Below are 27,033 nucleotides of genomic sequence, written 5' to 3' on the forward strand. Positions count from 1 at the left end.
CTCTTTATGTTCCAACACAGAAGCAGAGTCATGAAATGAATATAATTTTTGTGTTACTCAGTAAAAATAATAGCACCTCAAGAAAAACGCTCATCTGGCCTTACTAATCCCTCTCTCAGCAAATAACTGGCTATAATTTCTTTGATGGCTCCAGATTAATGCATTTCCTGCAGAGTTAATGGCAGATTTGATGATTATAAGCCTAGCTTTGCTGCAGGCCGTGGTCATTTTTCTCTAAAACGTGACGTATGTCTTAGCCACAGTTACTTTGTAAATTTGAATACACCAGGTATCTGTGTATTTTTTGTTATTTCTTTCTCCACACTCCTGGGTCTACCCCAGTCTCTCTCTAATTTTGCTTGTGACAAGTCTGAAAGCCATCTTTTCTAACTGCTAACAGTGGTGGATGAAGGGGGTATTGGGAATGAATACTTAAGGAAAATTCTTCTTTCATTCATGATGAGGAGTCATTAATACTTGTCTAGCTCTCATTTAAATAAAATCTTATTCACTATATTCTTTAAAAATGCACTTGTTCCATTGAGGTACTGCACTGGATCTCATCTGTGATAACAAGTTCATTGAATTCCAATTAGATCTCTTCTAGTCATTAAACTTTTAATTTTATTTTATTTTTGCATACTGTTGCTGGAGGTAAAGGTTAATCCTGAAGGGAACTTGGCATTTGAGTCCCACAGTGCTCTTTAGAACTTTTGTTAGGAAAAGTTGTAATAAAACCATGTTTCTTTCACAGGATTAGGTGACAAGTTGCCTACCTACCATTCAAGAATCTTCGTGAAAAAGGTAATGGCGGCGCTGGTCAAGGCAGCATAGCCTCAATGATATCCACCAGTAAGCATGACTCTGACCCCTTGTAACGTTTGGACAAGCTGGCTACTTGATTCTGCTTTGGTTTTGGGCACAAAAATAAAAAATCCTGTTGTTGGTATTTATTTATTAATTTTCAAACAGAACAAAGAAACAATAGAACCACATGAGCCACTGGCTCAGTTTGTTAAGTTTTGCAATGTGTCAGTAATTAAAAGTAAGTCAAAACACTAAAACAATGGAAGTGGATATTCTACTAAGATAAAGCAGTGGAAGTTCTGTCAGAAGAGGTTGGCATTTCCACATTTTGTTTCTGCAGAGGCATTTAAAACCTGTAAATACTCACTTCTGTACTGTCAAACTAATAATTTGACTGAATTAAGTTCCCTCCTCCGACATTTTATTTGTGGATCAGTCAATGAATCTCAGATGAGCTCCCTTGGAGTAGAGAAGCCAGTACAACTGCTAGTTAGAGAGTTTGCTTTCGACTGGCTTGTAAAGGTCACTTACACTTCCCATATTAGGACTCTAATCAGTTTATGATGTTTCAAATACAGCTCATTATTCATGATTTGTGACTTCCCAGTGAAAACCTTATAAGACAACAACAGACCTTCAGGTCACCTAAGAATAGCTTTTCCTGTACAGTGACCTTTTCTCCCTTAATCTATTCCTTGTCCTGCAGAAATAATTCATTTGTGCATTCAGACTCTTTGAACACAGAGTTTAAGCAACAGGGAGGAGGGCAGACAAGATTAATGCGGTGAAAATAAGCTGACAGCCTAGAATTGACCTCATGCAGAGTACTCAGTGTATACCTGAATTCCTCCAGGCACAAGAACAGAAAACGTTTTTATGCAGTAAAAAACTTCAGTCTCTATGAGTAGAGTGCTTGGCATAATGGATGCCAAATACTCAATTAGAATATCCAGGATGTACAAATTAATGTTAGTGTTAACATTCATCTTATGTTACGATAAAAGATGGATTGTTTTTACTTATCAAAACATGCCAGATTTTATTACTACTTAAATGTTTAGAAAAGACTTCTTATTTCTTCTATTCCTTGAGAAAACAAACAAACAAATGACCGGATGACCTACTTACTACAAATCTTTTTTAATATACTGCTGCTAGAACACTGAAATGCAAGTGTTAGGAAGTAGAGAATAAGCTCCAACTGTTGCTCCATTACAGGTATCTTTTCACAGCATGAGAGTTGGATAAACGTGACTTGAACTTCTCAGGACCCCTGAGAGTGAACTACAGCTTCTGAGCTTTGTGGGCAATGCAGCACTGTGAAGCTGGAGAGCTAACAAGTAAAGGATTCAGAATTACAGCACACCTCGGCAAACCCGAATTACACATGGCACCACATATCTTAGGCAAAGAGGGAAGCAGAGACCTTAAGCTTACAGTGCTGTTTCCATCACGTAGTTACCATTAGCAGTAAGCACCCTTTTTGCAGCCAGGAAAGTAAGGACAAATAAGTTCTGTTAAAACTAATGGGAATTAATGTATACAGGCAGGCAGATTACACAAAGAGGCAGGAAATTCCTGCAGGTTCTCCCCTTCTGAAATTCTGTTTTCAAAGTCATTCTCGGTGTTGACTTTAAACACCTATTTTTCATTCTCAAGTTACTTTGGTATTTGAGTCCCATTTGGCTTGCCTCAGTGATAGATGGCTGGAAAGTTTGCTTTTCTTCACAAAAGCAGCACACACTCTCGAAACGGCTCGCTTCGCGAGTTTTCAGTTTCGTTGTTATTGAATCCATACCATCCCAAAGCCCTCCCACCAGCACAGGGCGGGCTGCGAGGTTTCCTTAGCCGGAGACGCAGCTTTAGGCACAGGCTCTGATTTGTCGTCCCGCACGGTGCGTTCGGCCCGGATCCGATAACAAAAGGGGAAGCGGGCGGCGAAGGAGCTCCAGAGCAGTTGACAACGAGGGCTGAACGCGCGGAGAGCCCAGACGACGACCGAGCAGGTGCGGGCGCCTCATGGCTCCCGGCGACGGCTGAGAAGATCGAAGTGCGGAGCCGGAGGGCCGCGCCGATAGCGAGGAGCGGCACCGGGGGCGGCCCATGGGCGGCCGGATGAGTTCGATGCCCCACGGGAGGGAACCGCGCCCCCCGCCTAGGCGCCGTTCGGCGCGAGAAGAGGTCGAGGTGATGGTTAAGGTACGGGGATTCGCTCGGAGGGCGACGTCGGGGAGGGGCTCGGCGCCGCGGGGTGCGGCGGGCGTCGTGCGGCTGTGCGTGTGGCCGCCCGAGAAGCGAGAGAGGCGGGGTCCCTGCCCGCTTGTTGCGGCTCTGCGCCGACCGCCGGCAGTTTGTCCGTGCCGCAGGAGCTCGTACTGAGACCCGGCGGCTCGCGGCTGGAGGTGGCTGTCCGCGCCGTCTCGCTTGCGTGGCTTGGCGATGAGAATTGAGCGTACAGAGCTCGGCGCGGCTGCTGTGATCCCTGCCGCGGATGGCGCTGCCGCGAGAAAGCGTTTGCCTTCCCACTGATTTAAATACTCACGTTACTCTGAATATAAATCGTATTTTGAGACGGTCGTGGAAAAGAAACGTCAGAACGTGAGGATGATAGTGAAGAAACGTTCCATGTATGTGAAAGTTTGATCGATTTTAAATTATTTTGGTTTTAAATCCGTTTGGGCTCACGTGATGCCTTTGACTTTGACTCAGAACAGAACTAGGAAAAGCTGCCGGCAGAGCAGCTTTTCAGGCACAAGTGGAAAGTAACAGAAATATCTCTAAGAGTCCCAGCTGATGGTCTCAGTACGACACAACTCATTCCAGAGGCTCATTCATGCATCTGTATTTCTGTGTTACTAAGCAAACCTCTGGACCTTTGAAGTTTCGTGCATTTCCTCCTGGATTACCTCTAAAACCTCAGTTCAGCAACAGTTCTAAGTTAAACATATGTTGAAGTGTTTTTGTTGACTCCAGCTCTGTGTGCCACCATAGGTCTCCCTCTCACATGCTTAAGTAAGCATCCTCTCATTTCAAATCCCTTCTGAAAACATATCACTTCTATTGAAACCTTTTAGGATTAGTTTTCCAGAAGTTCATGAATAATATGCCACACAAGGGTAAGCTGTGGATTCGTGCATTAAACAATCTTTACTGGTTTCAGGCTCCCTTTGATCATTTCATGTACACTCTATGAAACCATCTCCTTTAGTCTTTGTGTAATGTTTCAAAACAAGCAGTTTCAAATAACCATTTTATTATAAAGAGCTGCCAAGGAAATATCTGAGCGTACATTTTCCTGCCAGAACTGCTTGCCTGTGAGGTGTAAGATGGCCACTATTCAATCCTAGACAAGTGACTCATTTAAAGGGTTGAAATTTTTGCCTTCACTCAGAAAAAGGAGCTTTATTCCATTTGAAAGCATATCCAGTGATCTCCAGTGATCTCTTTTCAAGGAAACATTAGCCTGTGACCTTAGTCCTGATATTAAATCTGAAAATTCTAATATTATGATGAAAAGAAAAATTGTTGCAACAAACTTCTGGTGAGACCTTATAGCACCCGTAAGGGAGGCTTATAGGAAGGACGAGGAACTCTGTGTCAAGGAGTGTAGTGATATGATGACAGGTAATGGTTTTTAAAGCAAAAGAGGGTAGATTTAGATTAGACACTAGGAAGAAATTTGTCACCATGAGTCACTGGAACAGGTTGCCCAGAGGAGCTGTGGATGCCACATCCCTAGAAGTGTTTGAGGTCAGGTGGGTAGGACTAATATGGTGGGAAGTGTCTCGGCCCGTTGCGGAGGGTTGGAAGACAGATGACCTTTCAGGTCCCTTCCACTCCAAATTATTCTGTAATTCTACTTTTGCTTAAAACACATCAAGAAAATACTGTGCAGTATGCGATCTTTGGGGGCAAAACACATGCCCTGTTCTGTTTTGTGCCAGAACTTACATTACAAAGGCATGGGTACAAGTCATCCAGTTTGCACAGAAACTCTCCCAGTGCTGGGATACCTGCTCATCAATCCTGCTATACTCTGGTTAGTCAGGTTCCGTGTCCTTCTTTCTGTCTGTCTGGGGATGATAATTCAGAATCTGCTGCTCTGAGAACTCTCCAGATAATTAATAATAGTGCTTGGGGATAACTTCTTTTAATATAGATTCATACCTCCAAGTTTACAACTGATTCTTCCTTTCCATGCTAAGACATCCTGAATGGTCAAGGGAACCCTTCGAGCAATGAACCCAGGAGCAAAAGAATGAGCTGAAATACCTACAAGATGGGAAGAGGGAAATGCCAAGAACAAGGATGAAGAAATATGATACTTTTATTAGCACCAGTCTGTCAGGATGCCCATTTATAGGGGGTGGGGGAGAGTGAGAGAGATTTAGATAAAATACTGAGTTTCATGAAATGGATGGTCTGTTTTCTGTCAAATATTAGTTTATAAATCAAGTGTTTCCTCTCTGAAACCAATTACATTTAAGTAGTTTATTATAAATTAAAGGGCAATCTGAGCCAATAATTCTCAAAAACAACAACAGCAACGATAAAAAAAATTGGCTTAGTCTCCAATTTATGCTGTTATTATGGAACATAACACGGGCAGAGTGTATTGATGTTAGTGGTTTTATTTCATATCTGGAATGTACAAAGGAGGAAATAAATAAAAGCTTGAAATACGAGCTTTCTGTATTGCTGAATTTCTGTAGGTCTTTTCTTCCAAAAGAAAGATATATATGTAAGTTGCTTTGAAAGTATTGCCTCCTGTTTATTTTCAGGAAAATTACAACAGATAGAAAGACATATTTGACAGAGCACACTGACAGCTTCAAAACACTGTTTTTTCAACACAGTTATTACCATTAGCTGTGCATTTTTACCAGTGATGAAAAGGGCCTGCATGCAGCGCTTGTAGAAATCTGCATAGATGTCTGAAATATGGCTTGTCTTTCATATCACTGTCATCACTGCTACACTGCACCACCCACCGCCTCGCTGTGCTTGCATCCACTGTTTGGTTTCCATAAACATCCAGCAAGCATGAATGAATATCAATGGGTGCCATTTTTTTCTGCATGAAAGAACTCAGTTACACAGCTTTGGTTCATACACACTTCCATGTCAGATGCCATTTTGTCAGACTTTCCCTCTGCTGCCACCTGTTGCACAGTGACAGAATGTGGTGTAATACTGTTGGGAAGGTTCAGCCTCTACTGCTGTGCCACCAACATCCACCTCTGAAATATTTGACATAGTAAAATAAGAAGCAGCACTTTTGGAGCAGCCCTCGTAATTACATGAGGCCAACTGATATTCTACCACTGATACTATATCAGGCCATCTGAATTCCTACCACTGGGTATTTGAAGTAATTTCGATGTCAAACATTCTATCCCAGAATATGCCAAAAGATGTTAATGCAAATTTGAGGGGAAAATAGTGTAAATTTGACTCCTGGAAGGGAGCATGTTTAGCATTGCTGTCTTTCTCATGTTTGTTTTTGTTTATTAGTTAGCTTTCATTTTTAAAGTATAGCAGGCCTGCTATAAAATCATAGAATCACAAGGGTTGGAAAGAACATCTGGAGATCATTGAGCCTCCCTGGGCAGCCTGTTTCAGTGCTCTGTCACCCTCACAGTAAAGATGTTCTGTTGTTCAAGTTTTTGCCCACTGCCCTTTGTCCTGTCACTGCACCATTGAAAAGAGCCTAGCTCCATTCATTTGACTCCCCCCCCCCCCTTTAGATATTTATAAACATGGTTGAAATCATGGTTGAAATTTCCAGGCTCCAGGCTGAACAGACCAAGGTATCTCAGCCTTTTCTTATAAGGGACATGCTCCAAGCCCTTTATCATCTTTGTGGCTCTCTATAGGGCTCTATCTAGATTTTATCTGTGGACCCCAGAACTGAATGCTGTACGAAGACGGGCTGAGGGAGCTGGGCTTGTTCAGCCTGGAGTAAAGAAGGCTGCAGGGTGATCTCACTGCAGCCTTTCAATACCTAAAAGAAGCCTACAGACAAGAGGGGAATCAACTCTTTGAAAGGGTTGGTAACTGCAGGACAAGGGGAAATGTTGAGGGAGGGGAAATTTAGGTTGGATATCAGGGGGAAGTTCTTTACTATGAGAGTAGTGAAGTGCTGGAACAGCTGCCCAGAGAGGCTGTGGATGCCCTGTCCGTCCCTGGAGGTGTTCAAGGCCAGGTTGGATGGGGCCCTGGGCAGCCTGGGCTGGTATTAAATGTGGAGGTTGGGGTCCTGCCGAGGCAGGGGGTTGGAGATTCATGATCCTTGAGGTCCCTCCCAACCCGGGCCGTTCTGTGATTATGTGACTGTATTCCAGATGTGACTCAACCAGTGCAGAGTAGAGGGGGAAGGATGTCCTCCCCTGGACTGCTGGCCATGCTCTTTTTAATGCATCCCGAGATACCATTGGTGTCCTTCACCACAGAGGCACACTGCTCACTCACGGCCAGCCTGTTGTCTGTCAGGACAGTCAGATCCTTCCCTGTTAAGCTCCTGTCCAGCAGGTCAGCCCCGAACCTGTACTGACACATGTGGTTATTCTTCCCCCCAGGTATAGGACTCTATAGTAGTCCTTGCTGAAGCTCATCAGATTCCTCTGTGCTCAGCTCTCCAACCTGTCCAGGTCTCACTGAATGGCAGCACCACCTTCCAGTGTCTCAACCACTCCTCCCAGCACTGTATATCAGCAAACTCTTTTTCCCTTCATCCAAGTCTTTGATGAAGATGCTGAACAAGATCAGGCCCAGTAGCAACAGGCTTGTCTTGTATTGGCAAGCAAAAAAGCAGTAGTGAAAATTGAATTGCTAAGTGACATAAGTAAATATATAGGACTTCAAATTTCATGGTTCTCAGCCTAGTGTTTTCCACTGAAGTGTACTAAATTTTAAATAACGAGTCGTCACTTCACTGTGGTTTAAGCAGCTAAGTACTACACAGCTGCTTGCTCATTCTTCCAATCTTCCAAGATTAAGGAGAGAATCAGGCAAGTAAAAGTGTGAGAATCTGTGGTTTGAGGTAATGATAATTTATTAGGTAAAGCAAAAACTGCATATGCAAGCATAGCAAAACAAGAAATTAATTCAGTACTTTCCATTGACAGGCAGGGTAAGCAATTTCCAGGAAAGCAGGGCTCATCATATTTGATGATGTACTCTTGGGAATACAAACAGCGTTGCTTCAGTTGTATTCCCTCTCCTTCTTTCCCCCAGCTTTTGCTGCTGAATCTGATGCAGTGTTCTATGGGACATTCCTTTGGCCAGTTTGTGTCAGCTGTTGTGGCTGTGTCCCCCTCAGCTTCTTGTGCACCCCCAGCTTTGTTGCTGGCGGAGCATTGTGAAAAGCTGAGAATTCTTTGATTCTGTGCTGGCACTGCCCAGAAAGGACTGAAACATCAGTGCATTATCGGTACCATTTAAATTAAAATTGAAAATAAATAAATATACATATACAGCCTTTGTGAGGAAAACACTATCTCAGCCAAAAATAGGACAAAGTTTTGCAAAAGGAGAAAAGGACAGTCTGAAACAATCTCTATATATCTTGGCTGTACGGCAGACTTCCATACTGCATCTTAACATCTCTTAACGCAAGTATGAGAATGCCACTCAGCTCAGAGAGCAGTCACCAGTATTACACAGATCAGTGGTCCATCTTGCTACTCCTACTGAAGATTTCTTTATTTGCACAGATGAAAATAAAAGGAAGAAGACTAGTTTTTCCAGGGAATAAATACTTTTAATGGCTTTGGATTGAATGTTAAGCAAATAGCCCACAATCTCATATGTCTATACCAATACAGTTTCATTGTATTGTTATGCAACACAAAAGTCAAAATAAAATGAGAATCCTTGTAAATTTACTTATTTATTTTTTGCTGGTTGTTTTAGTTTCAGCTGTGATGAAATTGTTTATTCAGTGTGTCTGGTATAATGCTATGTTTTGGTTCTAGGTGAAAACGGTGTTGATAACACACTGATGTTTATAGTTGCCTGCTAAGCACTATTGTATAGACTCAAGGCCATTCACAGCAAAGGATCCATGTAGCTGGGATGAAACAGAATTAGGATAGAGGACAGAGGGGTGTGTCATATCCATATCATATCACATCAAGCAGAAGGAATTTTGAAGAGGTTGGGAGTTCATCTGGCTCTCTTCTGCTGGACATTTACCTGGTGCATCACTTGCCATATACCTATAGATATATATACTTGTCATAATTATTATCCTTTTTCTCTAAATAGCTTTATATCAACCCACAAGTTCTTTTTTTTCTTTTTTTCTTTCTGCCATCCCACTGGGGAGAAGGGGAGTGAGTGAATGACTGTGTGGTTCACAGTCACCTGCCAGGTTAAACCACAACAGATTATGTGTTTATGAGACCCCTGCATTCTTTTTAAATGATTTGTTAGCTATAAGATCAACTGGGAAAGAAAGTGTAGCATAGAAGGCACGTTGCAAATTTTCTCACCATAGAAGGACAGAAAGAATGAGAAGTAACAGAAATGTAAGTAGACACCTTAATGGTCTGTGTCTGAAACAATTACTTTAATTAAATGTTCTGTTTGGTCACTTGATCAGCAGAATAGGGATTAAGCAGAGTCACCTGTAGGACTTGCAGATTAGCAAATAAGCCTACAAGTCACCATTATACAGAAATCCTTCAAAGACTTTTTAGGAACATAAAGAGCTGGGATGCTGCTCTTAAGTGTCTGTGCACCAGTGCACATAGTATGGGGAGTAAAGACAGGTGGAGTCAGACAGGTGTGTAAGGTTGCAGAGCTATTTGTCTTATTTATATCACAGAGATGTGATCCTGTGACTGACGGTTTGCAATAGAAGGATGCAGACATTTTGGGAAGGACAGGCTAGGGAGGTGCAGTAGATGTGGTGCTCTTTTTGTGAATGACTAGCTGGAGTACATGGACCCCTGTCTGGGGATGAATGAGGAGGTAGTTGAGAGTTAGTTGAGAGGATAGGAATTAAAGGGAGAACCAAGTTCGGTGACATTATAGTGGGAATATGCTACAGGCCACCTGACCGGGAAGAACAAGATGAACTCTTTGTGGATGTGTAAGAACAGCCTTGTGTTTGCAGGCCCTTCTCTTCTTGGAGAATTCCTGCACCTTGATATCTACTGGAGGGACAACATAGCAGAAGCCTCCCATCAGGAGTTTCACTCCAGTCCTGGAGTGTGTTGATCATAACTTCTTTTCCAAGTGGAAGTGCTTTAATAAACCTCATACCCACCAGCAAGGAGGGACTTGTTGAGAATGGGGAGGTCAAAGACAGCCTTGACAGCAGTGATCCTGAAATAGTGGAGTTAGGGAACCAGGGGGAAGGAAGGAAGATGAAAAGCAAGCTCACAATCCTGTACTTAAGGAGAGAAGACTTCATCTTGGGGGTCTTCTTGGAAGAGTCCAGTGAGACTCCTGTGGGATAAGGCCCTGAAAGGAAGAAGAAGCCTAAGAAAGCTGATTAATACTCAAGGAACAACTTCTCCAAGGTGAAGAATGATCCATTTCAGCAAGCAGTAGGCCAGGCAGAAATGCCAGGAGGCTAGTGTGGATGGACAAAGTGCTCCTGGCCAACCTCACAGAAAAAAAGTGTAAAGAGGTTGGGGGCACGGATGGGTAACCTAGGAGGAATACAGATGTTGTCCCAGCATCTGGGCATAAAGTTAGGAAAGCTAAAACCCAAACAACATTGAATCAGGCCAGGGATGTCAAAATGTCAAAGACATCAAGAAGGACTTCTGTAAGTACATATATGACCAAAAATAAAAAAAAAGGCTAGAAAATGTGGGCCCATTGTTGAACAGAACAGGGTACCAGGTTACACTGGATATAGAAGAGGCTGATGTACTGAATATCTGCTTTGCCACAGACTTTTGTTAGCAAGATTGATCTTTGCAAATCGCAGGCCCCAGTGTCCAGGGGGAAAAGCTGGAGCCAGGAAAGTGTGCCTCTGGTGGAAGAGGGTCAGGTCAGTAACTTGAGGTGAGTTGAAAATGGGCTAAATGTCTGGACCCAGAGGGTAGTGGTCAGTGACACAAAGTCTAGTTGGAGGCCAGCAACAAGCGGTGTACCCGAGGGTTTAGTCCTGGGTCCAGTCCTGTTTAACATACTCATTAGTGATCTGGATGATGCAGTGGAGTGCACACTTGATAAATACACAGATGACAAAAAGGTGGAGAGCAACTGGTGCACCAGATGGCTCTGCTACCTTTCAGAGGGACCTTGACAGACTAGAGACTTGGGGTGACAGGAACCTCATGCAATTCAACTAGGGGAAGAGCAGACTCCTGCATCTGTTGTCCCTGTGCACCAGTGTGTCCTGGGAGCCACTCATGTGGAAAGCAGCTTGGCAGAAAAGGATATGGGGGTTCTCATGGATCCCAAGTCAAATATGAGTCAGCAGCATACCCTTGTTGCTAAGAAAGCTAGCAATTCTGTTGTCTTCTTTTCACAATGCCAGTATCACCAGGTGACCCTTCTCTACCCAGACATGCTGAGGGCACTCCTGGGGTACTGTACCAATTTCTGTCCCTTTCCACCTCCTTCTGTGACCAGAGAGAGAAGCCTGAGCATTCTGGGAAAAGTCCAGTGGTGGGCTGCAAAGAAGATGGTACTGGTGCACCTCTGCTATGAGAAGAGGCTGAGAGAGCTGGAGCTGTTCAGCCTGGAGAAGCAGAAGGTTGAGGGGATCTCATCAATGTTCCTGAAGAATGATTGCAAAGACAATGAATGCAGGATCTTTAGTAGTGCCTCACATCAGAACAAGAGGCAGGAAGCACAGAGAAAGACAGAATGTTCCTCTGAACATCAGGAAACTTCGTTCGTGTAGTAGTGACTGAGCACTTAAAGAAGTTGCCCAGAGATGCTATGGAATCTCCTTCCTTGGAGGTCTTTAAAAGCCACCTGGACATGGTCCCATTTAACTTGTTCCAGGTGTCTCTAGCAGGAGGGTTGGACCAAATGAACTTCAGAGGTGCCTTCCAAGCTCAATTGTTCTGTGATTCTGTGATAATAGTTGAGTATACCTTTCCCTTCACAGTTGATAGCATATTCAAAATAAAATTCATATCTAAAGATTTATTTTCAAGTGAAGCATATCAAGATCTCAGAAGTGAGCTTGTGAGAAGTATGGTCATTTTCAAATCATCATTTTAATTCCAATTTTGCAGATTATCCACTCTCTCTGTCACAACACGCTTTTTGGGTACTTTTTCATTTTGGCTTTTTTGACATAAATGGAATAGTGACAAAACACTAAAGGAAAGAAATGAAACCCACAACTTTGTAGCACAGCCTGGAACAGATCTTTTTACTTTGTAGTATGTTCTTTAGCACTATATCAGCACTGCATTCCAAGATAATGTGTTCCTGGCTGTTCTATTATTGTACATTCTCTGCAATTAGAGGCAAATACAACTTTATTAAAGATCTTCCATTCTGGGCTAAGGGCATGAATAGCTGTTATAGCTGTCATATTTTAGAGAGTCAATTACCACTACTGTTTATCAGAGCTGTTCCAGATGTGGAAACAAAAAACTGAATGAAGTCTGAGATACCTGAAGTAAATAGATGCTTTCATTCCCTCCTGCCCTGTTATGTTTTTATCTCAAAGGCTTTGAGTTTTCTCTTATTATGAACCATCCATTACAGTTTCTTTTACTGACATTAAAAAAAGGGGGCGAAGGACAGGATTGTCTCTCTCTACTCTGTCCATAAGGCTCTGCTTGGAGCACTCCTTCCAGGTCTTCCCACTAATCCAGCTGCTGCATGGTCGTGGAAGTTGCTGGTTCTCTGAAGAAAGGTGAACCCCTACTCCATTGTAATGTTTTCTGGCTTCCAATGTGAGCCAGCTGATAATACGAGGAGAGCATTTCCTCGAGGCAGTGCTGTTCTCTAAAAGCCTTTTGGACTCAATGTGCTTTAAGAAAAATTAATTAGGTCCCAGATCCCATTTGAAGTCACGAAAGTTAGAACTTCTTTGTCACTTCCTAGAAGCTTAAGTTATAATGGTGATTCTAATTGCACCTTTTCTCCCTGGATATGAATACTGGCATTTCTTGTGGCAAGGGTTTAGTTTTATTATACATATATATGCACTACAAAAACCAGCACATATCTCTATGTGTACATGTGAGCACATGTGTGAATGTACCCACAAATCCACACTGGTTGTTCTTCATATTTCAAGTTAACTTGAAGCCCCAAAACCCCAGAATGCGTTTGACTGCAAGGCCAAAGTAGTTTTTTGTTTGTATGTTTGTTTGTTTTAATTTTGAATAGCATAATAAAAGTAGTAAATCATGATTGTTTGTGTCAGATTTTGAGCACATCTCAAAGCTGCTCGTTTCCTGTGACTTTTAAGAGTTGCTTTATGCTTTTATGCACGCTTTCTTACACATGGATTGAGGCCATGCCATTTTTGAGGAGCTTTGACACTCACAGAGCAAGATGTAATCTTCTTTGTCTCCATATGGATTTCATAGTGGGGCAGCTAGGTTGGTTATTTTTTCACTGTGTAACTTAAAAGAGAATCCTGATTTCAACTTGCCAGTCTAGCCTTTTTGTACCTCCTACATGGAGAAAACTGGCGTTCACAAACGTTTCCAGCGCTGATCTATCCCAAATGCATCTAACGCTGGGGAGGTGTTAGCTCTCTGTGGTAACCATGGTATGAACAGAGGTCACAGCTGATGGAAAATGGACTGCTGCACCTGAGGAAGCTGTTTTTGGATCTTAATTGTCTGTTTGGCTCAGGCACCATCTGTATGGCTGTATCTAACAATGCAGGGAAGAAAACACCGAACAGAATTGGGAAATACTCCATATTCTTTCTCCTAGTTGATGGAGAAGTGAGAAATCAGAGCTTGATGTTATAAATCACCTTTTATTTATCAAAAGTGATTTTTGTAGGGCCAGAGAGTGAATGTGCAGTCCAGTATCTTGCCTTTGTTTTCCACTGTTCTCTGTCATCAGACCACAAAACATCAATAAAAAGCCTAACATTAGTTCTTTTTTTGACAGTTATCCAAGCAACCAGAGCCAACAAATGCATTTTTAAAGTAATAGACTCTCAGAAAGTAATGTATGCTTGGGAACTGAAAGGGCAAATGGTTTTTGTTATGTTTTTAAAGGAAATGTCAAGCATAAACTCTTTTTCATGTCTGTATAAGCCCAGCGGGCATGGAATGCCTGCTTCCTGCCAAATCTGGTATTAACTATGGCTATCACATTGAGGGAAATTAGAACCATTTGAGTCTTTGTACTTGGAGGTTCCCAAGTATTACATTGCTCGTAAGCGATATAAGAAAAACTATACGCTATCAGAAATACATACTGTCCAGAACTTCAGTTGGCTCTTCCAGTGCCATGGCACCAGTGACGGTGCTAAATAGAGGAGGGCTGAGGCTATGCAGAGCTAATTTGGTGGTTGATCTGTTACCATAAGGACCTGTAGTTTTAAAACATCTAAGTAGGAGGAAGCTGAGGTTTGCAGTTATTGTGATACAAAATAATGTCCTTTGTAAACTGTTCATGAGACACTTTATCCATAACCTTCCCTAGACTCAGTCCTGAGTAATTTCCCACTGACTTCTGGTCAATTTTAGTTTCACCAACTGTGTCTATGTTTTAGAACAGAAAATAATCTATTGGCACAAACCAAACCAAACTTGCAGGATTTTAGAGTTGAGTTGTTTTAAACCAGTGATGTAAAAGCAGAATTTGTGGAACCATGTCAGAACAGGATGGGGATGGCTTTTCTTTTATCATCTCTTACTTGGAAAGGGTTTGTATTTAGGAATGCATTTACACATTTAACATGAAGACTTTCAAGATGTGAGGGTCTAGACAAAGACAACACTGATAAGATAAACCCTCTCACAGGAGTGATTGGATAGCCCTTTTGGAACTGAACTCTTTGCAGTTTTCCCAACAGAAAAAAAGAATGTAAATTTGAAGTATCACCTAGAATCAATCAGTGAATGCACTGAGCATTCATAAAATGAGAGATGTGGAGGAATACTGTTTTGAAAGCAAAAATATGCTTTGCTTGTTTATGTTATTTTTCACTTGCAAAAGTCCATTCACTCTGAGTATTCATAAAATGTAGAATTGCTATTATTTATTATTATAAATAAATGCTTGATTTTGTTGTAGATGGCTCCCATCTTGAGGGGCAGAGGATCTTGTTAAAGGGCAGAGACTGAGCCATGAAAAGCTCTGAATGAGATTCCACTGTTCCTCTCTTCTTGTCGCTTGCAACTCTATTGAGATTGTCAGGATAACAGTGTTTGCACATCGTTCCAAAGCTTAGTAAACCCAAACCAAGCTTGAACTGGTTGCAGGATTGTTGGAAGGCTTTGCATAGGCAAAGAATTACATAGAACACACCAGAGAACAGTATTCTTATTTTAAATTGTTTTAAACTCCTTTTAATTCCAACTCAGATAAAGTCAATTGTAAAGAACTGGTTCACAAGATTGAAAAATGTGACTCTTTTTCTGAACAATGACAAGAATGAAAAAAAAAACAAAATAAGAACCATTAACCTTGCTATATGATTCTGCAGAAAATAAAAGGGTAGTTGTTAAAAAACAGAAGAATCCTTAAGATGGAAAAAGACTTCTAAGTTCATCATGTCCAACCATCACCCCATCACCACCACGTCCACTAAACATGTCCCTTACATGTCACATCTACATGTTTCTGGAACGCCTCCAGGGACAGAGACTCCACCACTTCCTTGGGCGTCCTGTTCCAATGCTTGACCATTCTTTCAGACAAGAGATTTTTCCTAGTATCCAACCCAAACCTGTCAAGGTGCAGCTTAAGGCTATTACCTCTCATCTTATCTCTAATTACCTGGGAGAAGAGACTGACCCCCACCTCACTGCAGCCTCCCTTCAGGAAGCTGTAGAGAGCGATAAGGTCACCCCTGAGCCTCCTCTTCTCCAGGCTAAACAGTCCCAACTCCCAGTGCTGCTCCTCATAAGGCTTGTGCTCCAGACCCTTCGTGAGCTTCATTGCCCTAAATACATTGAGGATGTAGTAATTTCTGCATAATGTTCATATGCTTTCTGTTGCATCTTTATGCAGAAGACATTTTCATTAAGGAATTTATTCATAGTACCTAATTAGAAAAAAGATAAAAGCAATAAATAAATAAGTGGCTATATTATTCTTGCTCTATAGTTGCATTTCAATGCATTATTTCAGCATTTTGATCAGTTATGATCAGAACTTTTCAGAGCTGAAGAGCTGCTTAATTTAATTCTGTCAGCACCTTTGTATCTCAAATGTGATGGCAAACTAAAATCTGGCCTAACCTGTCAAGCACTGGCAGGGCAGAGATGATAACCAGAGCTTCTTCCCAAAAGTGTGTTTTCTCAGTCTGTATTTACTGAGAAGAAGGATTAGATTTGGTGAGTTTTTAATACGAAGCTGGGACTGACTTGAACGTTACATGAGTTTGCCAAAGATGAATGGACTGTTAGCTACTGGATTCCTGAAAACTCTTTGAACTTCCTGGGTTTTTTTTCTTTTTTTTTTTTCTCTGGCCAAGGCTGGGTGGAGAAGCACATTTTGCCCTTCTTGTAATAAGTTAGAAACAGCCCTGCCACAAAGCATTCTTTTCCTGGTCTCACTGGAAAACTTACACAACTTACACTTCTAATTACTTGCATATTGCGACTTTAAACTCTCTGAAAATCAGAGTACATTGAAAGCATTCTTCTGAAAATACTTGCACACTTAGAAAACCTTTCAATCTGGATATTAAGCTGTGGCATATATTCTCCTAGATGCTGAGAAATCTGACTCCCCTCAGTACATAAGGTAAAATTTAGAAATCATGTTACATCATATTTCCCTCCCACCTTCTTAGATTGCGCTTTAAACAGAGAGGATAGTTGGATATTTGGATACTGGAATGCACAGAAATTCATGGTTAAATTGGATGTGATCTAAATGTTAATACAATTCTCTTATTTGAAGAGTTGGGTTTTTTTTTTTTCCTTTAAGCTACATTTTAGAAAGGAAACACAAGGGCTCCTTACTAGGAAGTTTTTAATGTATTAAGAATTTCAATTCCATTTCAAGGCTCTTCATTTTCACCTTCCACATGACTTTTGCCTGCTCTTTGTATACTATTTTTCATTTGTAAGTTCTTGTAGATTAAATATTGACCTAACCAAATGTAGGAGCTGCAGAACTGTTCAGGGTGCTCTGCAAGATACTAGCGACTAATTAATTCATCATACTTCTGTTGAAGACAAGTTTTTAATGGATATAGAAATGAAATCACTTAGGAAAGGAGGGGCAGTGCAGTGTTATGGCCTTATGTGTAATATGTGTTATTGGCTTTTTTTTGGGTCGTGTTTTTACTTTTCTAAATAAATTAAAACTGGTGGGTCAAAGATTCAGTAGAGAAGAACAACCATATAATAATAGGGTCATTATGGGACCTGATTTAACCTCATATTGTTCCATTTTTTCATGTTGTGTCAATCCTACAGGAGGAGCCCATTTTGACTCTTTCAGAATGTATTGATACCAATGTCAGGGACTCAATTAATTTGAAATCCACATACTTTCTACATGGAGAGTTGTTATTATTATGGCTCTTTTATTATTATTATTCTGAAAACATCTGTCCTCTTTCCGGTCCTACCACGTTAAACAAAATGTTTTTTGTGGGTGTGATCTGCAGACTAAAACATCATTTGTAGTGTCAGATACACTTCATCTGTTCTCTACAGCTGGATTATTGCCTACCCTTCCAGAGAGATTTCTCAACTGAAGTCCCAACCTCAGGTTATTTAATTTCAGGATATGGGATGACAACATCCAAAACCATGTTCCCCAAAAGTCCTGATAAGAGACTTCCTTGCAGCTGATAAGAGCTGGACTCATGGTGTGCTTCCTTCACAGTTTTTGCAGCATGCCCAGTTTTGCACCATACACCAGCGACTGTATCACAAGTATCTAAATCACTGGTGGAATTACTTTGGCATACAATCCTTCCTTACTTGAGTTACAGATTCTTACTGGAGCCTTTCAGTCAAGAAGGAGCTTCTTCCTTCAGCTGAGATTACACTGTATATTCCTCAAAGGGTCACAGAGATTGAGGAATTGAGGAAAAACACTGTACCTGGTGTAACTCTGCGTGATATTACAGTGATTGAAAAAGCACCACAAAGTAATTGCTACCTTATGGTCTCACAGGCTGCTGAACTACATCCTCATTTAGCACGCTTATTCTGTCTCCTGTTGCCTTCTCTATTTTTACTTACCAGAAAGATGCAATGCAAACATCCATACAAGAGGAGTAAATTAGTTTAGAACAAGGTACAAATATATACGGTATGATAACTTGTTTTATTTATTCTCTTTTGTTTGTTTGTTTGTTTAAATGGAAATATTTACCTAGATATAACGTTGTGTGAGCTATGGAATCCTTGCTAGCCTGGTTCTCACACTCAGATGCTATATAGTGTGGGAAAACAAGAACCTTTGTTTTAGAGAGGGGCTTCTAAGCCAAATGGATGACATCTGAGACCACAGATTGAAGTGCAAGATGAGGCAAAAGTGGACAATTATAGCATCAGAAAGATAGATCTCATATTGGAAATCAGAGGTTAAAATATAAGAGGCAAAGTGCACACAGGAATAGATTCACAGGAACACATTTCTACTCTGCGAAAACAGCAGACTAACTAGAAAACAGAGGCTAACTAGATTTAGCTGCAGTGTTTCTCATTAGCAAATGAGTAAGGCTCATTGAGACACTGATATGGTGTTGTCAGTTCCAAAAAGTGCAAAAGGCAAGATCTTGCTTTTGATAATCTTACGAAAATGGGTGCAGCAGCAGTTCTTTACATCACTCGTTATACATTCATGAACCACTAGCATTGGGATCTGAATGATCAGTGTCAGCAATGAAGAGGTCTGGCTTTTCTCCCCTCAGTTTTCCTGCCTCAGTGCACCTTGCATACATTCTCTTAAAGTCACGCTTTTCTGAAAGGAAAACAGAGTTCAAAGAGGTAAGCATTGTTTTATTTTCTAGCTTCTGTCCAAATTACCTAGGAGATGCTATTTAATGCTTATTTATGAATAGAACATGAAGAAAATAGTATAATTTTCAATAACACGGAGATCAATCAGAAGACTTCAGCTATATTAAACATTATTTGGGATTTTAACAGTTACACCTCCTTTATCCTGGAAGAGAGGTAGTAAGTCAGGAATTGGAAATGAACCCGTGTTGACCAGGAAAGGAATGATTAATTGAGCCTTGCCAAGGTACATTCCAGGGCTGGTAGGAGGAAGGAGAGAAGCAGAGGCCAGATTTTTAGCTGGTCTGTGAAAGGAAGAATTGTGCTGTTGTTATGTGTCCTTCTTACCACCTAAGTACAATGTTAAGTTTGAATCCTTCAATAACTTTTTTTCTCTTCTGTGCTCTTGATGCTGAAAGCTGTGTTTCTTTATTGTAGTTTGCACTGTGGGGAAGCAGTTAAATGAATTCCCATTAGTTTGAGAGGGAAGGAAAGAGAAGTAATGCATTTGAAATAAATCTATCTGTATGCAGAAAAATCAATTATATGTTTTCCTGTGTTTTCATCTTGAGGTCCATCTCCCAAATGGCCTCTGATAAATAAGGATGTGCCGTCAAGATGGTGTTCTTTTGCTGGAGTCATATATAGTTTCCATCCTCCAGCTAGCTGCTGCTTGCAGGAAACTTGAAGTAACTATCTTGAGGACGTTCCTTTTTAACCTTTTGCCAGGATTGAAGTTACTGTGTTAAAATGCTGTTAAGGAAGAAAATAAACTCAGAGATGTAAAGCAGATTTTTTTGTACTCACAAGCAAATTATTAGGAAACTAAACTAAATATAAAATAAGAAAGACAAATATATTTTGCAGGACTACCATGGCCTGGTTTCTTGCAATTATGTGTTTAGGATGTGCTGCCCATCACACTAGAGCGCGCTGTGAAATTTCAGCTTCTCTCAAGCATTAAATAAGCACAGGTTTTTGTCAGTGGTTTATGTGCCAGTTCAGCCCAGTTCTGTGGTTACCTGGGGAGGAGGGCCCACAAACCCATGTCTCAGGAGAGGGAAGTAGAGAAAAGGAGGGGAGATGGGCCTAAAAAGAAAACAGCAGCGAGCTAAGGGAGAAAACTAATTTGCTAAATATGATAGCGCAGTGTGAGATGACACAACATAATGCAGTATAATTGGAATTGAAGCTAATAAACCAAATAAATGGAAGAGAGAGTGTCCAAAACCAAAGGCCTTACTGTGATGCTGAAGGCGAGGTGGCTAAAGAGCGCATGCGCAGAGACGAGGAGTAAAAGAAGGGGCAGAGTTGTGACTTGTGAACAGTTTTATCTTTCCCTCTAAACAGAAAATGGAAACGGAACAGTGAAAGTCTTCTGGGATGTGTAGTAGTTCTGAGAACCAGATACACAAAAATATCAACATTCCATGGAACAGGCGCATGAACTCTTCAACTCCCAGTGTACTACATGATATTATAATGTTATGACGTGGAATGCCAATATCAAAAATCATAAAACCATGACAGTTTTACAGTAACCTGGATGGCTTCGGGAATGAATGAACAGCAAACGCAGAGTCAGGAAAGTCTGAGAAACTTGCATGAGATTGTTCCATAACAGGCATGTTTTAGAAACCTCAGTCAGTTCCAATGCCATTGAGAGGTACTTCTTAAAATGAGCACATACCATTTATACCCTCTTCTCTGATAATTAGCTTTCTGGTATTGTCACACATTTCATAATAGTTATGTAAGTAACGGACAAAAATGCTGTGGGAATCTTTATCTCACCATAAAACTTCAATAATTTTACTGACTTTAGCTGTTCGTGTTGATTATTTAGAAATAATGAATGTTTCGTTTTTTGAGGCAGGTGGCATTTGTCACATCCATCCATCAGGAAGAAAGCTGATCACTGGTAAGGTTGAGACAGGAGTTGAAAACTCTTACATCAAAATGCTCAGTGCAGCTTCAGAAAATAGGATGATTTGAATGGTGTTACTGGGCACCACGGGCAGTGTTGTAGAGCTCTTTCCTGCAGCACTATGGATACTGAAGTCCAAAGAGAAGGGGCACAAATCCTTCATGATCAAACTGTCTTCAAAATGTGGGCAAATAATTTAGGCCAGTGATAAAAGACTTGCCCTGAAAAAGGATATTAGTATTCAGAGTAGTTCTGAATCTATTAGCTACTTTTCTAGTTTCATTCCTCTGAACAGTAGCAGATAGGTTTTGTAAGGCATTATTTTTCTACAGAAAAAGTAACCCCGACTAAGCAACAGTTAGCCTTACTGCTAAAATAGAAGGTTAATGAAATTATGTATGAATTTAAATGAATATAAATGAAGAATGAAATCTGATAATCTGAAAAAAAAAGAAGAGAAAAAAATTACAAATTGAGCAAAGGAGGATGATGTAAAATGCAGACACGGTCACTAGTGGAAATATAAAGGTTTGTGCTAAGTAGAAGGAGAGATGTGAAAGTGCAAAAAAAACCAGAAAGTAATGTAAGTAGTGTCTGTTTTGCATTTTTGACCTTTCAGAAATTTCATCAAGATGCTGAAAATTCATAAAAATGGTAATCAAGGTTGAATGGGCTGAGTCTGTGATGGCAGAATCAGCCTCTGTTCCGTAACCTCTGCTGCTGGAATTACCTGAGCAGAATAGTGCTAAGATACTTGTACTGCTCATTAAACCTCATCCTGGGATCTTATCTAAGGAAAAGAATATAAACTTCATGTGGACACTGGCATTCCCTTTCTTTATTTTATTTTCAGATATACCATTACACAATCTTTTCTCCATTTCTATAGCTGCAAATTACAGAACAATAACTTGTAGAATTCCTCAGAGCACAGGAGTTAAAGTTGTGTGGTGTGCACGCTTGAGGGTTCTGCATTCGCATTTACCAGCAATAAAATTTGTTTTTATCGTGTTTCCTTTGGGGAACAACTGTTGTTAATCTGGTTAAATGGCAGAAGTGTGTGTGTGCACGTGTGTACATATGCAGGTGTGTGCATGTCAGTGCGTGTATACACAAAATATTTCCCCAGACAAAAATATGAATGTATTGTTGAGGTTAACATTTGCCTTCTTGCAGAACCAATAGTAGGGATTCTCTTCTAATAGGCTGGACTGGTTGGCCTTCTTGGATGTAGTAACTCAGATATGTTATCCTAATGTGATTAAAAACCTGTCCTGGAGCTTGGTAAGATGCTAACTGTAACATATGTATCTTTTGACATTTGCACTCTCTAGTTCTCTTCTGGCACACATAATCAACATTAAACCTGATAACTTCAGATACTCTGTGAAGCTATGAACCCAACAATCTGTTTTCAAAACACAGTCTTCGGTGTGTTTCAAGTTGTTTGTTTTGTAACTTTTTATGTGGATTGCCTTAAATAGAAGCTTAAAAGCTCATCTAAGTCTCTTTTTCTAAGAGCTCTCTTCTCCACTGAAGATGTTAGAATTGCTACAGTAATATTAGAAGGGGAAAAGACTTGGAAAGAATAGTTATCAAAGCCTAAGTCTTGTAGTTACACTAGCACTGTACTTCAGCCTGCTACTGCAGCAGGCATATGAATGACCCAAAATAGACATAAGCTTGATAGAACTCGAAAGAGAAAGTCTATTAGTGCATTAGAAATTTGAGTATGTGATAACTTACCTTATTTTAGGCTTAATTCCCTTCTCCATAGTGAAGAGTAAAAACACTTTCCCTAGTTTATTTCAGTGTTGCTGCTTTTGGAATAATGAGAGAGCAAGAAGTGAGACTAAATTTTACATATGTGAGCTATTCTGTAAGAATTTTGCCAACATAGGCAAACAAGCAAGTATCCCTTGCACACAGGTACTTTCTGCAGTTCTGCAGTATAACAAGAACATCTTGTTATAGTTTGAAAAAGTTGCCATACTTAACTATACTGTTCAGTTTATCAGGAGTGTTAGAACAATTCAGTATTTTTGTAAAGCTAAGTAGATGAAACATTAATCTCAGTTTTATTACAGAGAAGGTTTCTGGTTCTTAATAAAATTTTGAGTGAACTCTTCAGACATAAAACAGGTGGTAAGGGAAAGGAATTGAAGAGACAGTTCTGACAGATGGAAGGAGGAGTTAATACCAGAAGTCTGTCTTGCTGCAACTGTAATGTTGTAAGATTGGAGTGGCACGGCTGTGTCAATTGGGAATCCTTTTAAGAAATGTCCCCATTTCTAAGATGCTATTGTTTAAATGGCTGTTCTGTCAGAAAAGCCTCCTCAGGCCAACATAAAACAAATCAGTGCTAGGTAGCTATTTTAGTGCAATAATCAGAAGGATTGAGTAGCACAAATGAATGGTCTTTCCTAGGTTCTTGGATGGATCTAGAAAGAGCTCATGCCTGCACTTCAGGCCACTTTGTAGTATTGTTGCCTCTGGAGAAAGCAACTTTTCAGACCTCTGAACTGTGAATACTGAATTGTAAAGTTTCTTTTTTTTTTTTTTTGCCCTGCACATGACAATAGGAGCACCAAAAATGTGCTTAAATTTTGAAAACACTCTCCATCCCTGCAGTAAATATATCTGTGGTAATTTTTTTTGTCTTCTACAGCTGTCTTGGCATGTACTACACTGAGATTTGGTATTGCACAGATAGGCATTATGATCCCTCGTATTTTATAGTTGCTGCCATGTTAAAAGTTTTGTCTTCCTTCTATTTCAAGTGTAGTAGTTTTGGTTTGTCATGCGTCAGTACAGGTTTGTGTGACTGGGAGGCTGCACAGAAGAAAAGGATCTGGAGGTATTAGTTGGCAGGTGGCTGAACAAGATCCAGCAGGCTGCCTAGATGGCCAAGAAGGCCAATGATATCCTGGCTTGTGTCAGAAATAGTGTAATCAGCAGGACTAGAGGAGTGATCACCCCTCTGTAGTTGGCATTGGTGAGGCCATACCTCAAGTACTGTGTTAGTTTTGGACCCCCCTCTACAAGAGAGAAGCTGAAGCTCTAGTGCATTTCTGAAGGGCAACACAGCTGATGAGGGATCTGGAACACAAGATTTATGAGGAGCAGATGGGATTGGGGTTTGAGTCTGGAAAAGAGAAGAGTCAGAAGAGACCTTATTGCTCTATACAGCCACCTGAAAGAAGGCTGTAATGTGGTGGGGATAGGTCTCTTCTCTCTGGTAATTAGTAATATGACAAGAAGAATTCCCATTAAATTTATGGCAGGAGAGGTCCAGGCCATATGTTATAAAAAAAATAATTCTCTGAAAGAGTGGTCAAATATTGGAATAGGCTGGGACGAGGTAGAGTCACTGTCACTGAAGGCTTTCAGGAAAGGGGTAGATGTGGCACTTAGGACTTGGTTTAGTGGGCACAGTGGTGATAGTTGGACATAATGATCTTAGAGGCCTTTCCCAACCTTAATAGTTCTATCATTCTATCTCCCTCTCATAATGTCCGTTTATAGGTTAGGTTCCACTCTTTGGGAGTTCTTTGAATCATGCCGTTGTGAATTAGAAAGTAGAGATCATATTCCATTAGGAGAGTAACTACTAGCTCTATAAACTAAGAGTGGGAGTTGAACTGGTCAAATCCTGAATGCTTTTGTACAGCTGACGTAATGATGTACATAATGAGGCAAATTCCTTAAGTTGAGATGCATGCTGGATTGCTAAAAAGGAGCCAGGCAATAGAAGTCACTGGACAAAGATGTAGGCTCCTTGGGAACAGCCATTGGTTGTTGCCAATTGTATTTTTTTTCCTGTCCAGTTTAACAATATTAACAGTACAGTGGATACTGTACCTGCATGCTCCTTGGCAACTGAGTACATATCCAGCAGAGGAATTGGTTACATTAGCTCCCTACTATTTGTAAGTATACGTTACTTTTCCATCCTTCACAGCCTACAAAGCAAATTCCTACCAGCAAAGTTACTTTCTATATTATGCTTGCTTATTTATCGTAACTTTCAACAGCAAGGTAGCCTGTTCAGTTCTCCACATAAGAGGTGCCTTCTTAATTGAGAATAATGAATCCAGACTCCTTTTACTTCCGTTTTCGCTGCAGTGTACGTGGTCAGAAGAACTTGGAAGGGTCTTTTCCACTTCTCTTGCAGTGGTTTGGATGTCCAGGATTTGATGTACACCCATCTCTTGGTTGGAATGGATGTGTGGTAACCGATCCTGGCTTGTCTATCCTTACTCAGTTCTCTTAGATTTCCAGGCACCTCCCCTGCCTGTCCCAAAGGCACTGCTGCAGCTTCACCTTCAGGTGAAATTCCTTTCTTTGCTGGCTCGGCTTCCTTTGACAATAACACTGCTGTTTGGACAAATTTAGGTTCTGCTATCAATACTTTTACCTCTCTGACTTTAAATTTTATTTCCACCTCCAATTTTTCCACCAAATCTCAACCAATTAAAGATGCTCCTGGTAAATACAAGAACTGATGTGTCACCCATTATTCTTCAATTTTAAAATGTCTAAGGCTTAAAGAACAGTTTGGCTTCTGACTTGCCTGTTACACCAACAGCTCTTACAGTGTTATACTTTTGTCATCAGATATTTCTTTGCATTTAATACTGACTAAGTAGCTCCTGTGTCAACAAAACATTCTATTTCAGTTTCATCTTCCCTCAGCTTAATTTTAACCAGAGGTTCTTTCTGGGGAAAATACTTCCAGTCCCCTTATCGCTAGCTTCCATGATTATCAGAGAACATGAAGTTTCTTAGATCTCTGCAGATAGGAACATTATCACTTCCAGTGCCCTTCCTCTCTACAATTAGCATACTGTTTTTTCCTCTAGCTGGGATTTCAGCTCCATGCTTACCCTGAGCACCTCTACACGAGCAGCACAAGAAGAGGGGGGCCAGTTCAGGGAGGATCTGGGTTGGGGGGGGGTCCCATGTAGCTCTTGCTTCAGCCAGCACCTTGCAGCCAACTCAGAATTGGTGTAAAGCAGATGAATATTCTTCCTCAAGACTAAATCCACTCTGGGATTTAGGCCCCTCTAGTCCTTGCCAGCATTATATCCCAAGCAAAAAAGAAAGAAAAACTTCTGCAATGCATCACTGCTACCTGAGCACTCTACTTGGGTCCTTGTGGATCATTTATTTTTCTGTACTACCAAACAGTATCTGCACAATAACTTCTGTATCTTTCCAATCTGGATCTTGAGTTTTAATCATCATTTCAAAAGCCTTAGCTATCTGTTCAGGATCATCAACATAGATGCCAGGAAGTTTTTTCCAGTTGATTAAATCCATAATTGAAATGGGTACCTTAACTACAACCATACCATTATTTCCAACTGCCTGCCTCAGTGGGGCTTGTAGCACAAGCTTACACCAGCTGCAGGTCCTCTCTGCCACCAGCTTTGTTCCTATAGTCCCTAAATCCCTCATTTAGGCTCATTAGCCAACCCCTCTGTGTGCCAGAGAGCCCAGGCCCATGTTTCTTGGAGCCTCTGGCTCCCACTTGGGGCTACTGACATCTCTAAACCCTCCTCCTGCTCATTTAGTTTCAAGCATCTCTGTCCAGTACTACAAGTAGAACACCACCTTTTAAACACCTTTCCTTTCTTCCTCTTTTATCCTTTTCTAGTGCCAAAATCAGAGTATCATTTGGGGTCAAATTAATCCCACACTTTTGCCTCTCAATGTTGCTTCGCTACAAAGAACATATCAGTATGTAACACCACCTCATCCCATTTATCTTCTCTCCACGAAAACATCATAACAAAGTATTATAATTCAAAGTACCATTCACTGGCCAATTTTCTCTATCTTCTAATTTATACAGTGGCCACCACTGATTTGCAGTACTTAATTAAATCATCTTAAATCATCTTAAATCCGTGCAACCCCACAAGAAGATCCATTTATTTTTTTCCAGTAACTCAGAACTCATCCCAAAGATGACATCTTCAAAATTCCCTCACCCACCACATCCAGTGTCCATCTTATCAATGCATGTGGGTGAATCCTTTGTACTATAACAAAAACAATCAGCATGTAATAACAGCACAAACCAGCAATCAAGTATACTTGATGACAATTATCCCAGTTTTATTCCAATTTTGGGGATTTAACTCATTACCCAGGCCTTTTAACCCTACTCAGAACAACTTTAGTTACACCTGACAGATAGGC

At 40.8% G+C, this 27,033-nt stretch overlaps 1 protein-coding gene across 4 annotated transcripts in view; it reads left to right on the forward strand.

Annotated features, from left to right (window-relative positions):
* The first annotated feature begins 2,651 nt into the window (after positions 1 to 2,651).
* TNS3 (tensin 3) overlaps positions 2,652 to 27,033 on the forward strand; it is a 210,413-nt gene continuing 186,031 nt past the window's right edge. For 3 of the 4 annotated variants that reach the window (XM_052697646.1, XM_052697647.1, XM_052697648.1), the window contains exon 1: positions 2,652 to 3,006. In XM_052697646.1, coding sequence (XP_052553606.1) covers positions 2,911 to 3,006 — 96 coding nt within the window. In that variant the 5' untranslated portion in view covers positions 2,652 to 2,910. The remainder of the gene's footprint in view (positions 3,007 to 27,033) is intronic. The other variant, XM_052697654.1, reaches the window with a different exon arrangement.

This window comes from Tympanuchus pallidicinctus, unplaced genomic scaffold (assembly GCF_026119805.1).
Source record: "Tympanuchus pallidicinctus isolate F22 unplaced genomic scaffold, pur_lepc_1.0 scaffold31, whole genome shotgun sequence".
NCBI lineage: Eukaryota > Metazoa > Chordata > Aves > Galliformes > Phasianidae > Tympanuchus > Tympanuchus pallidicinctus.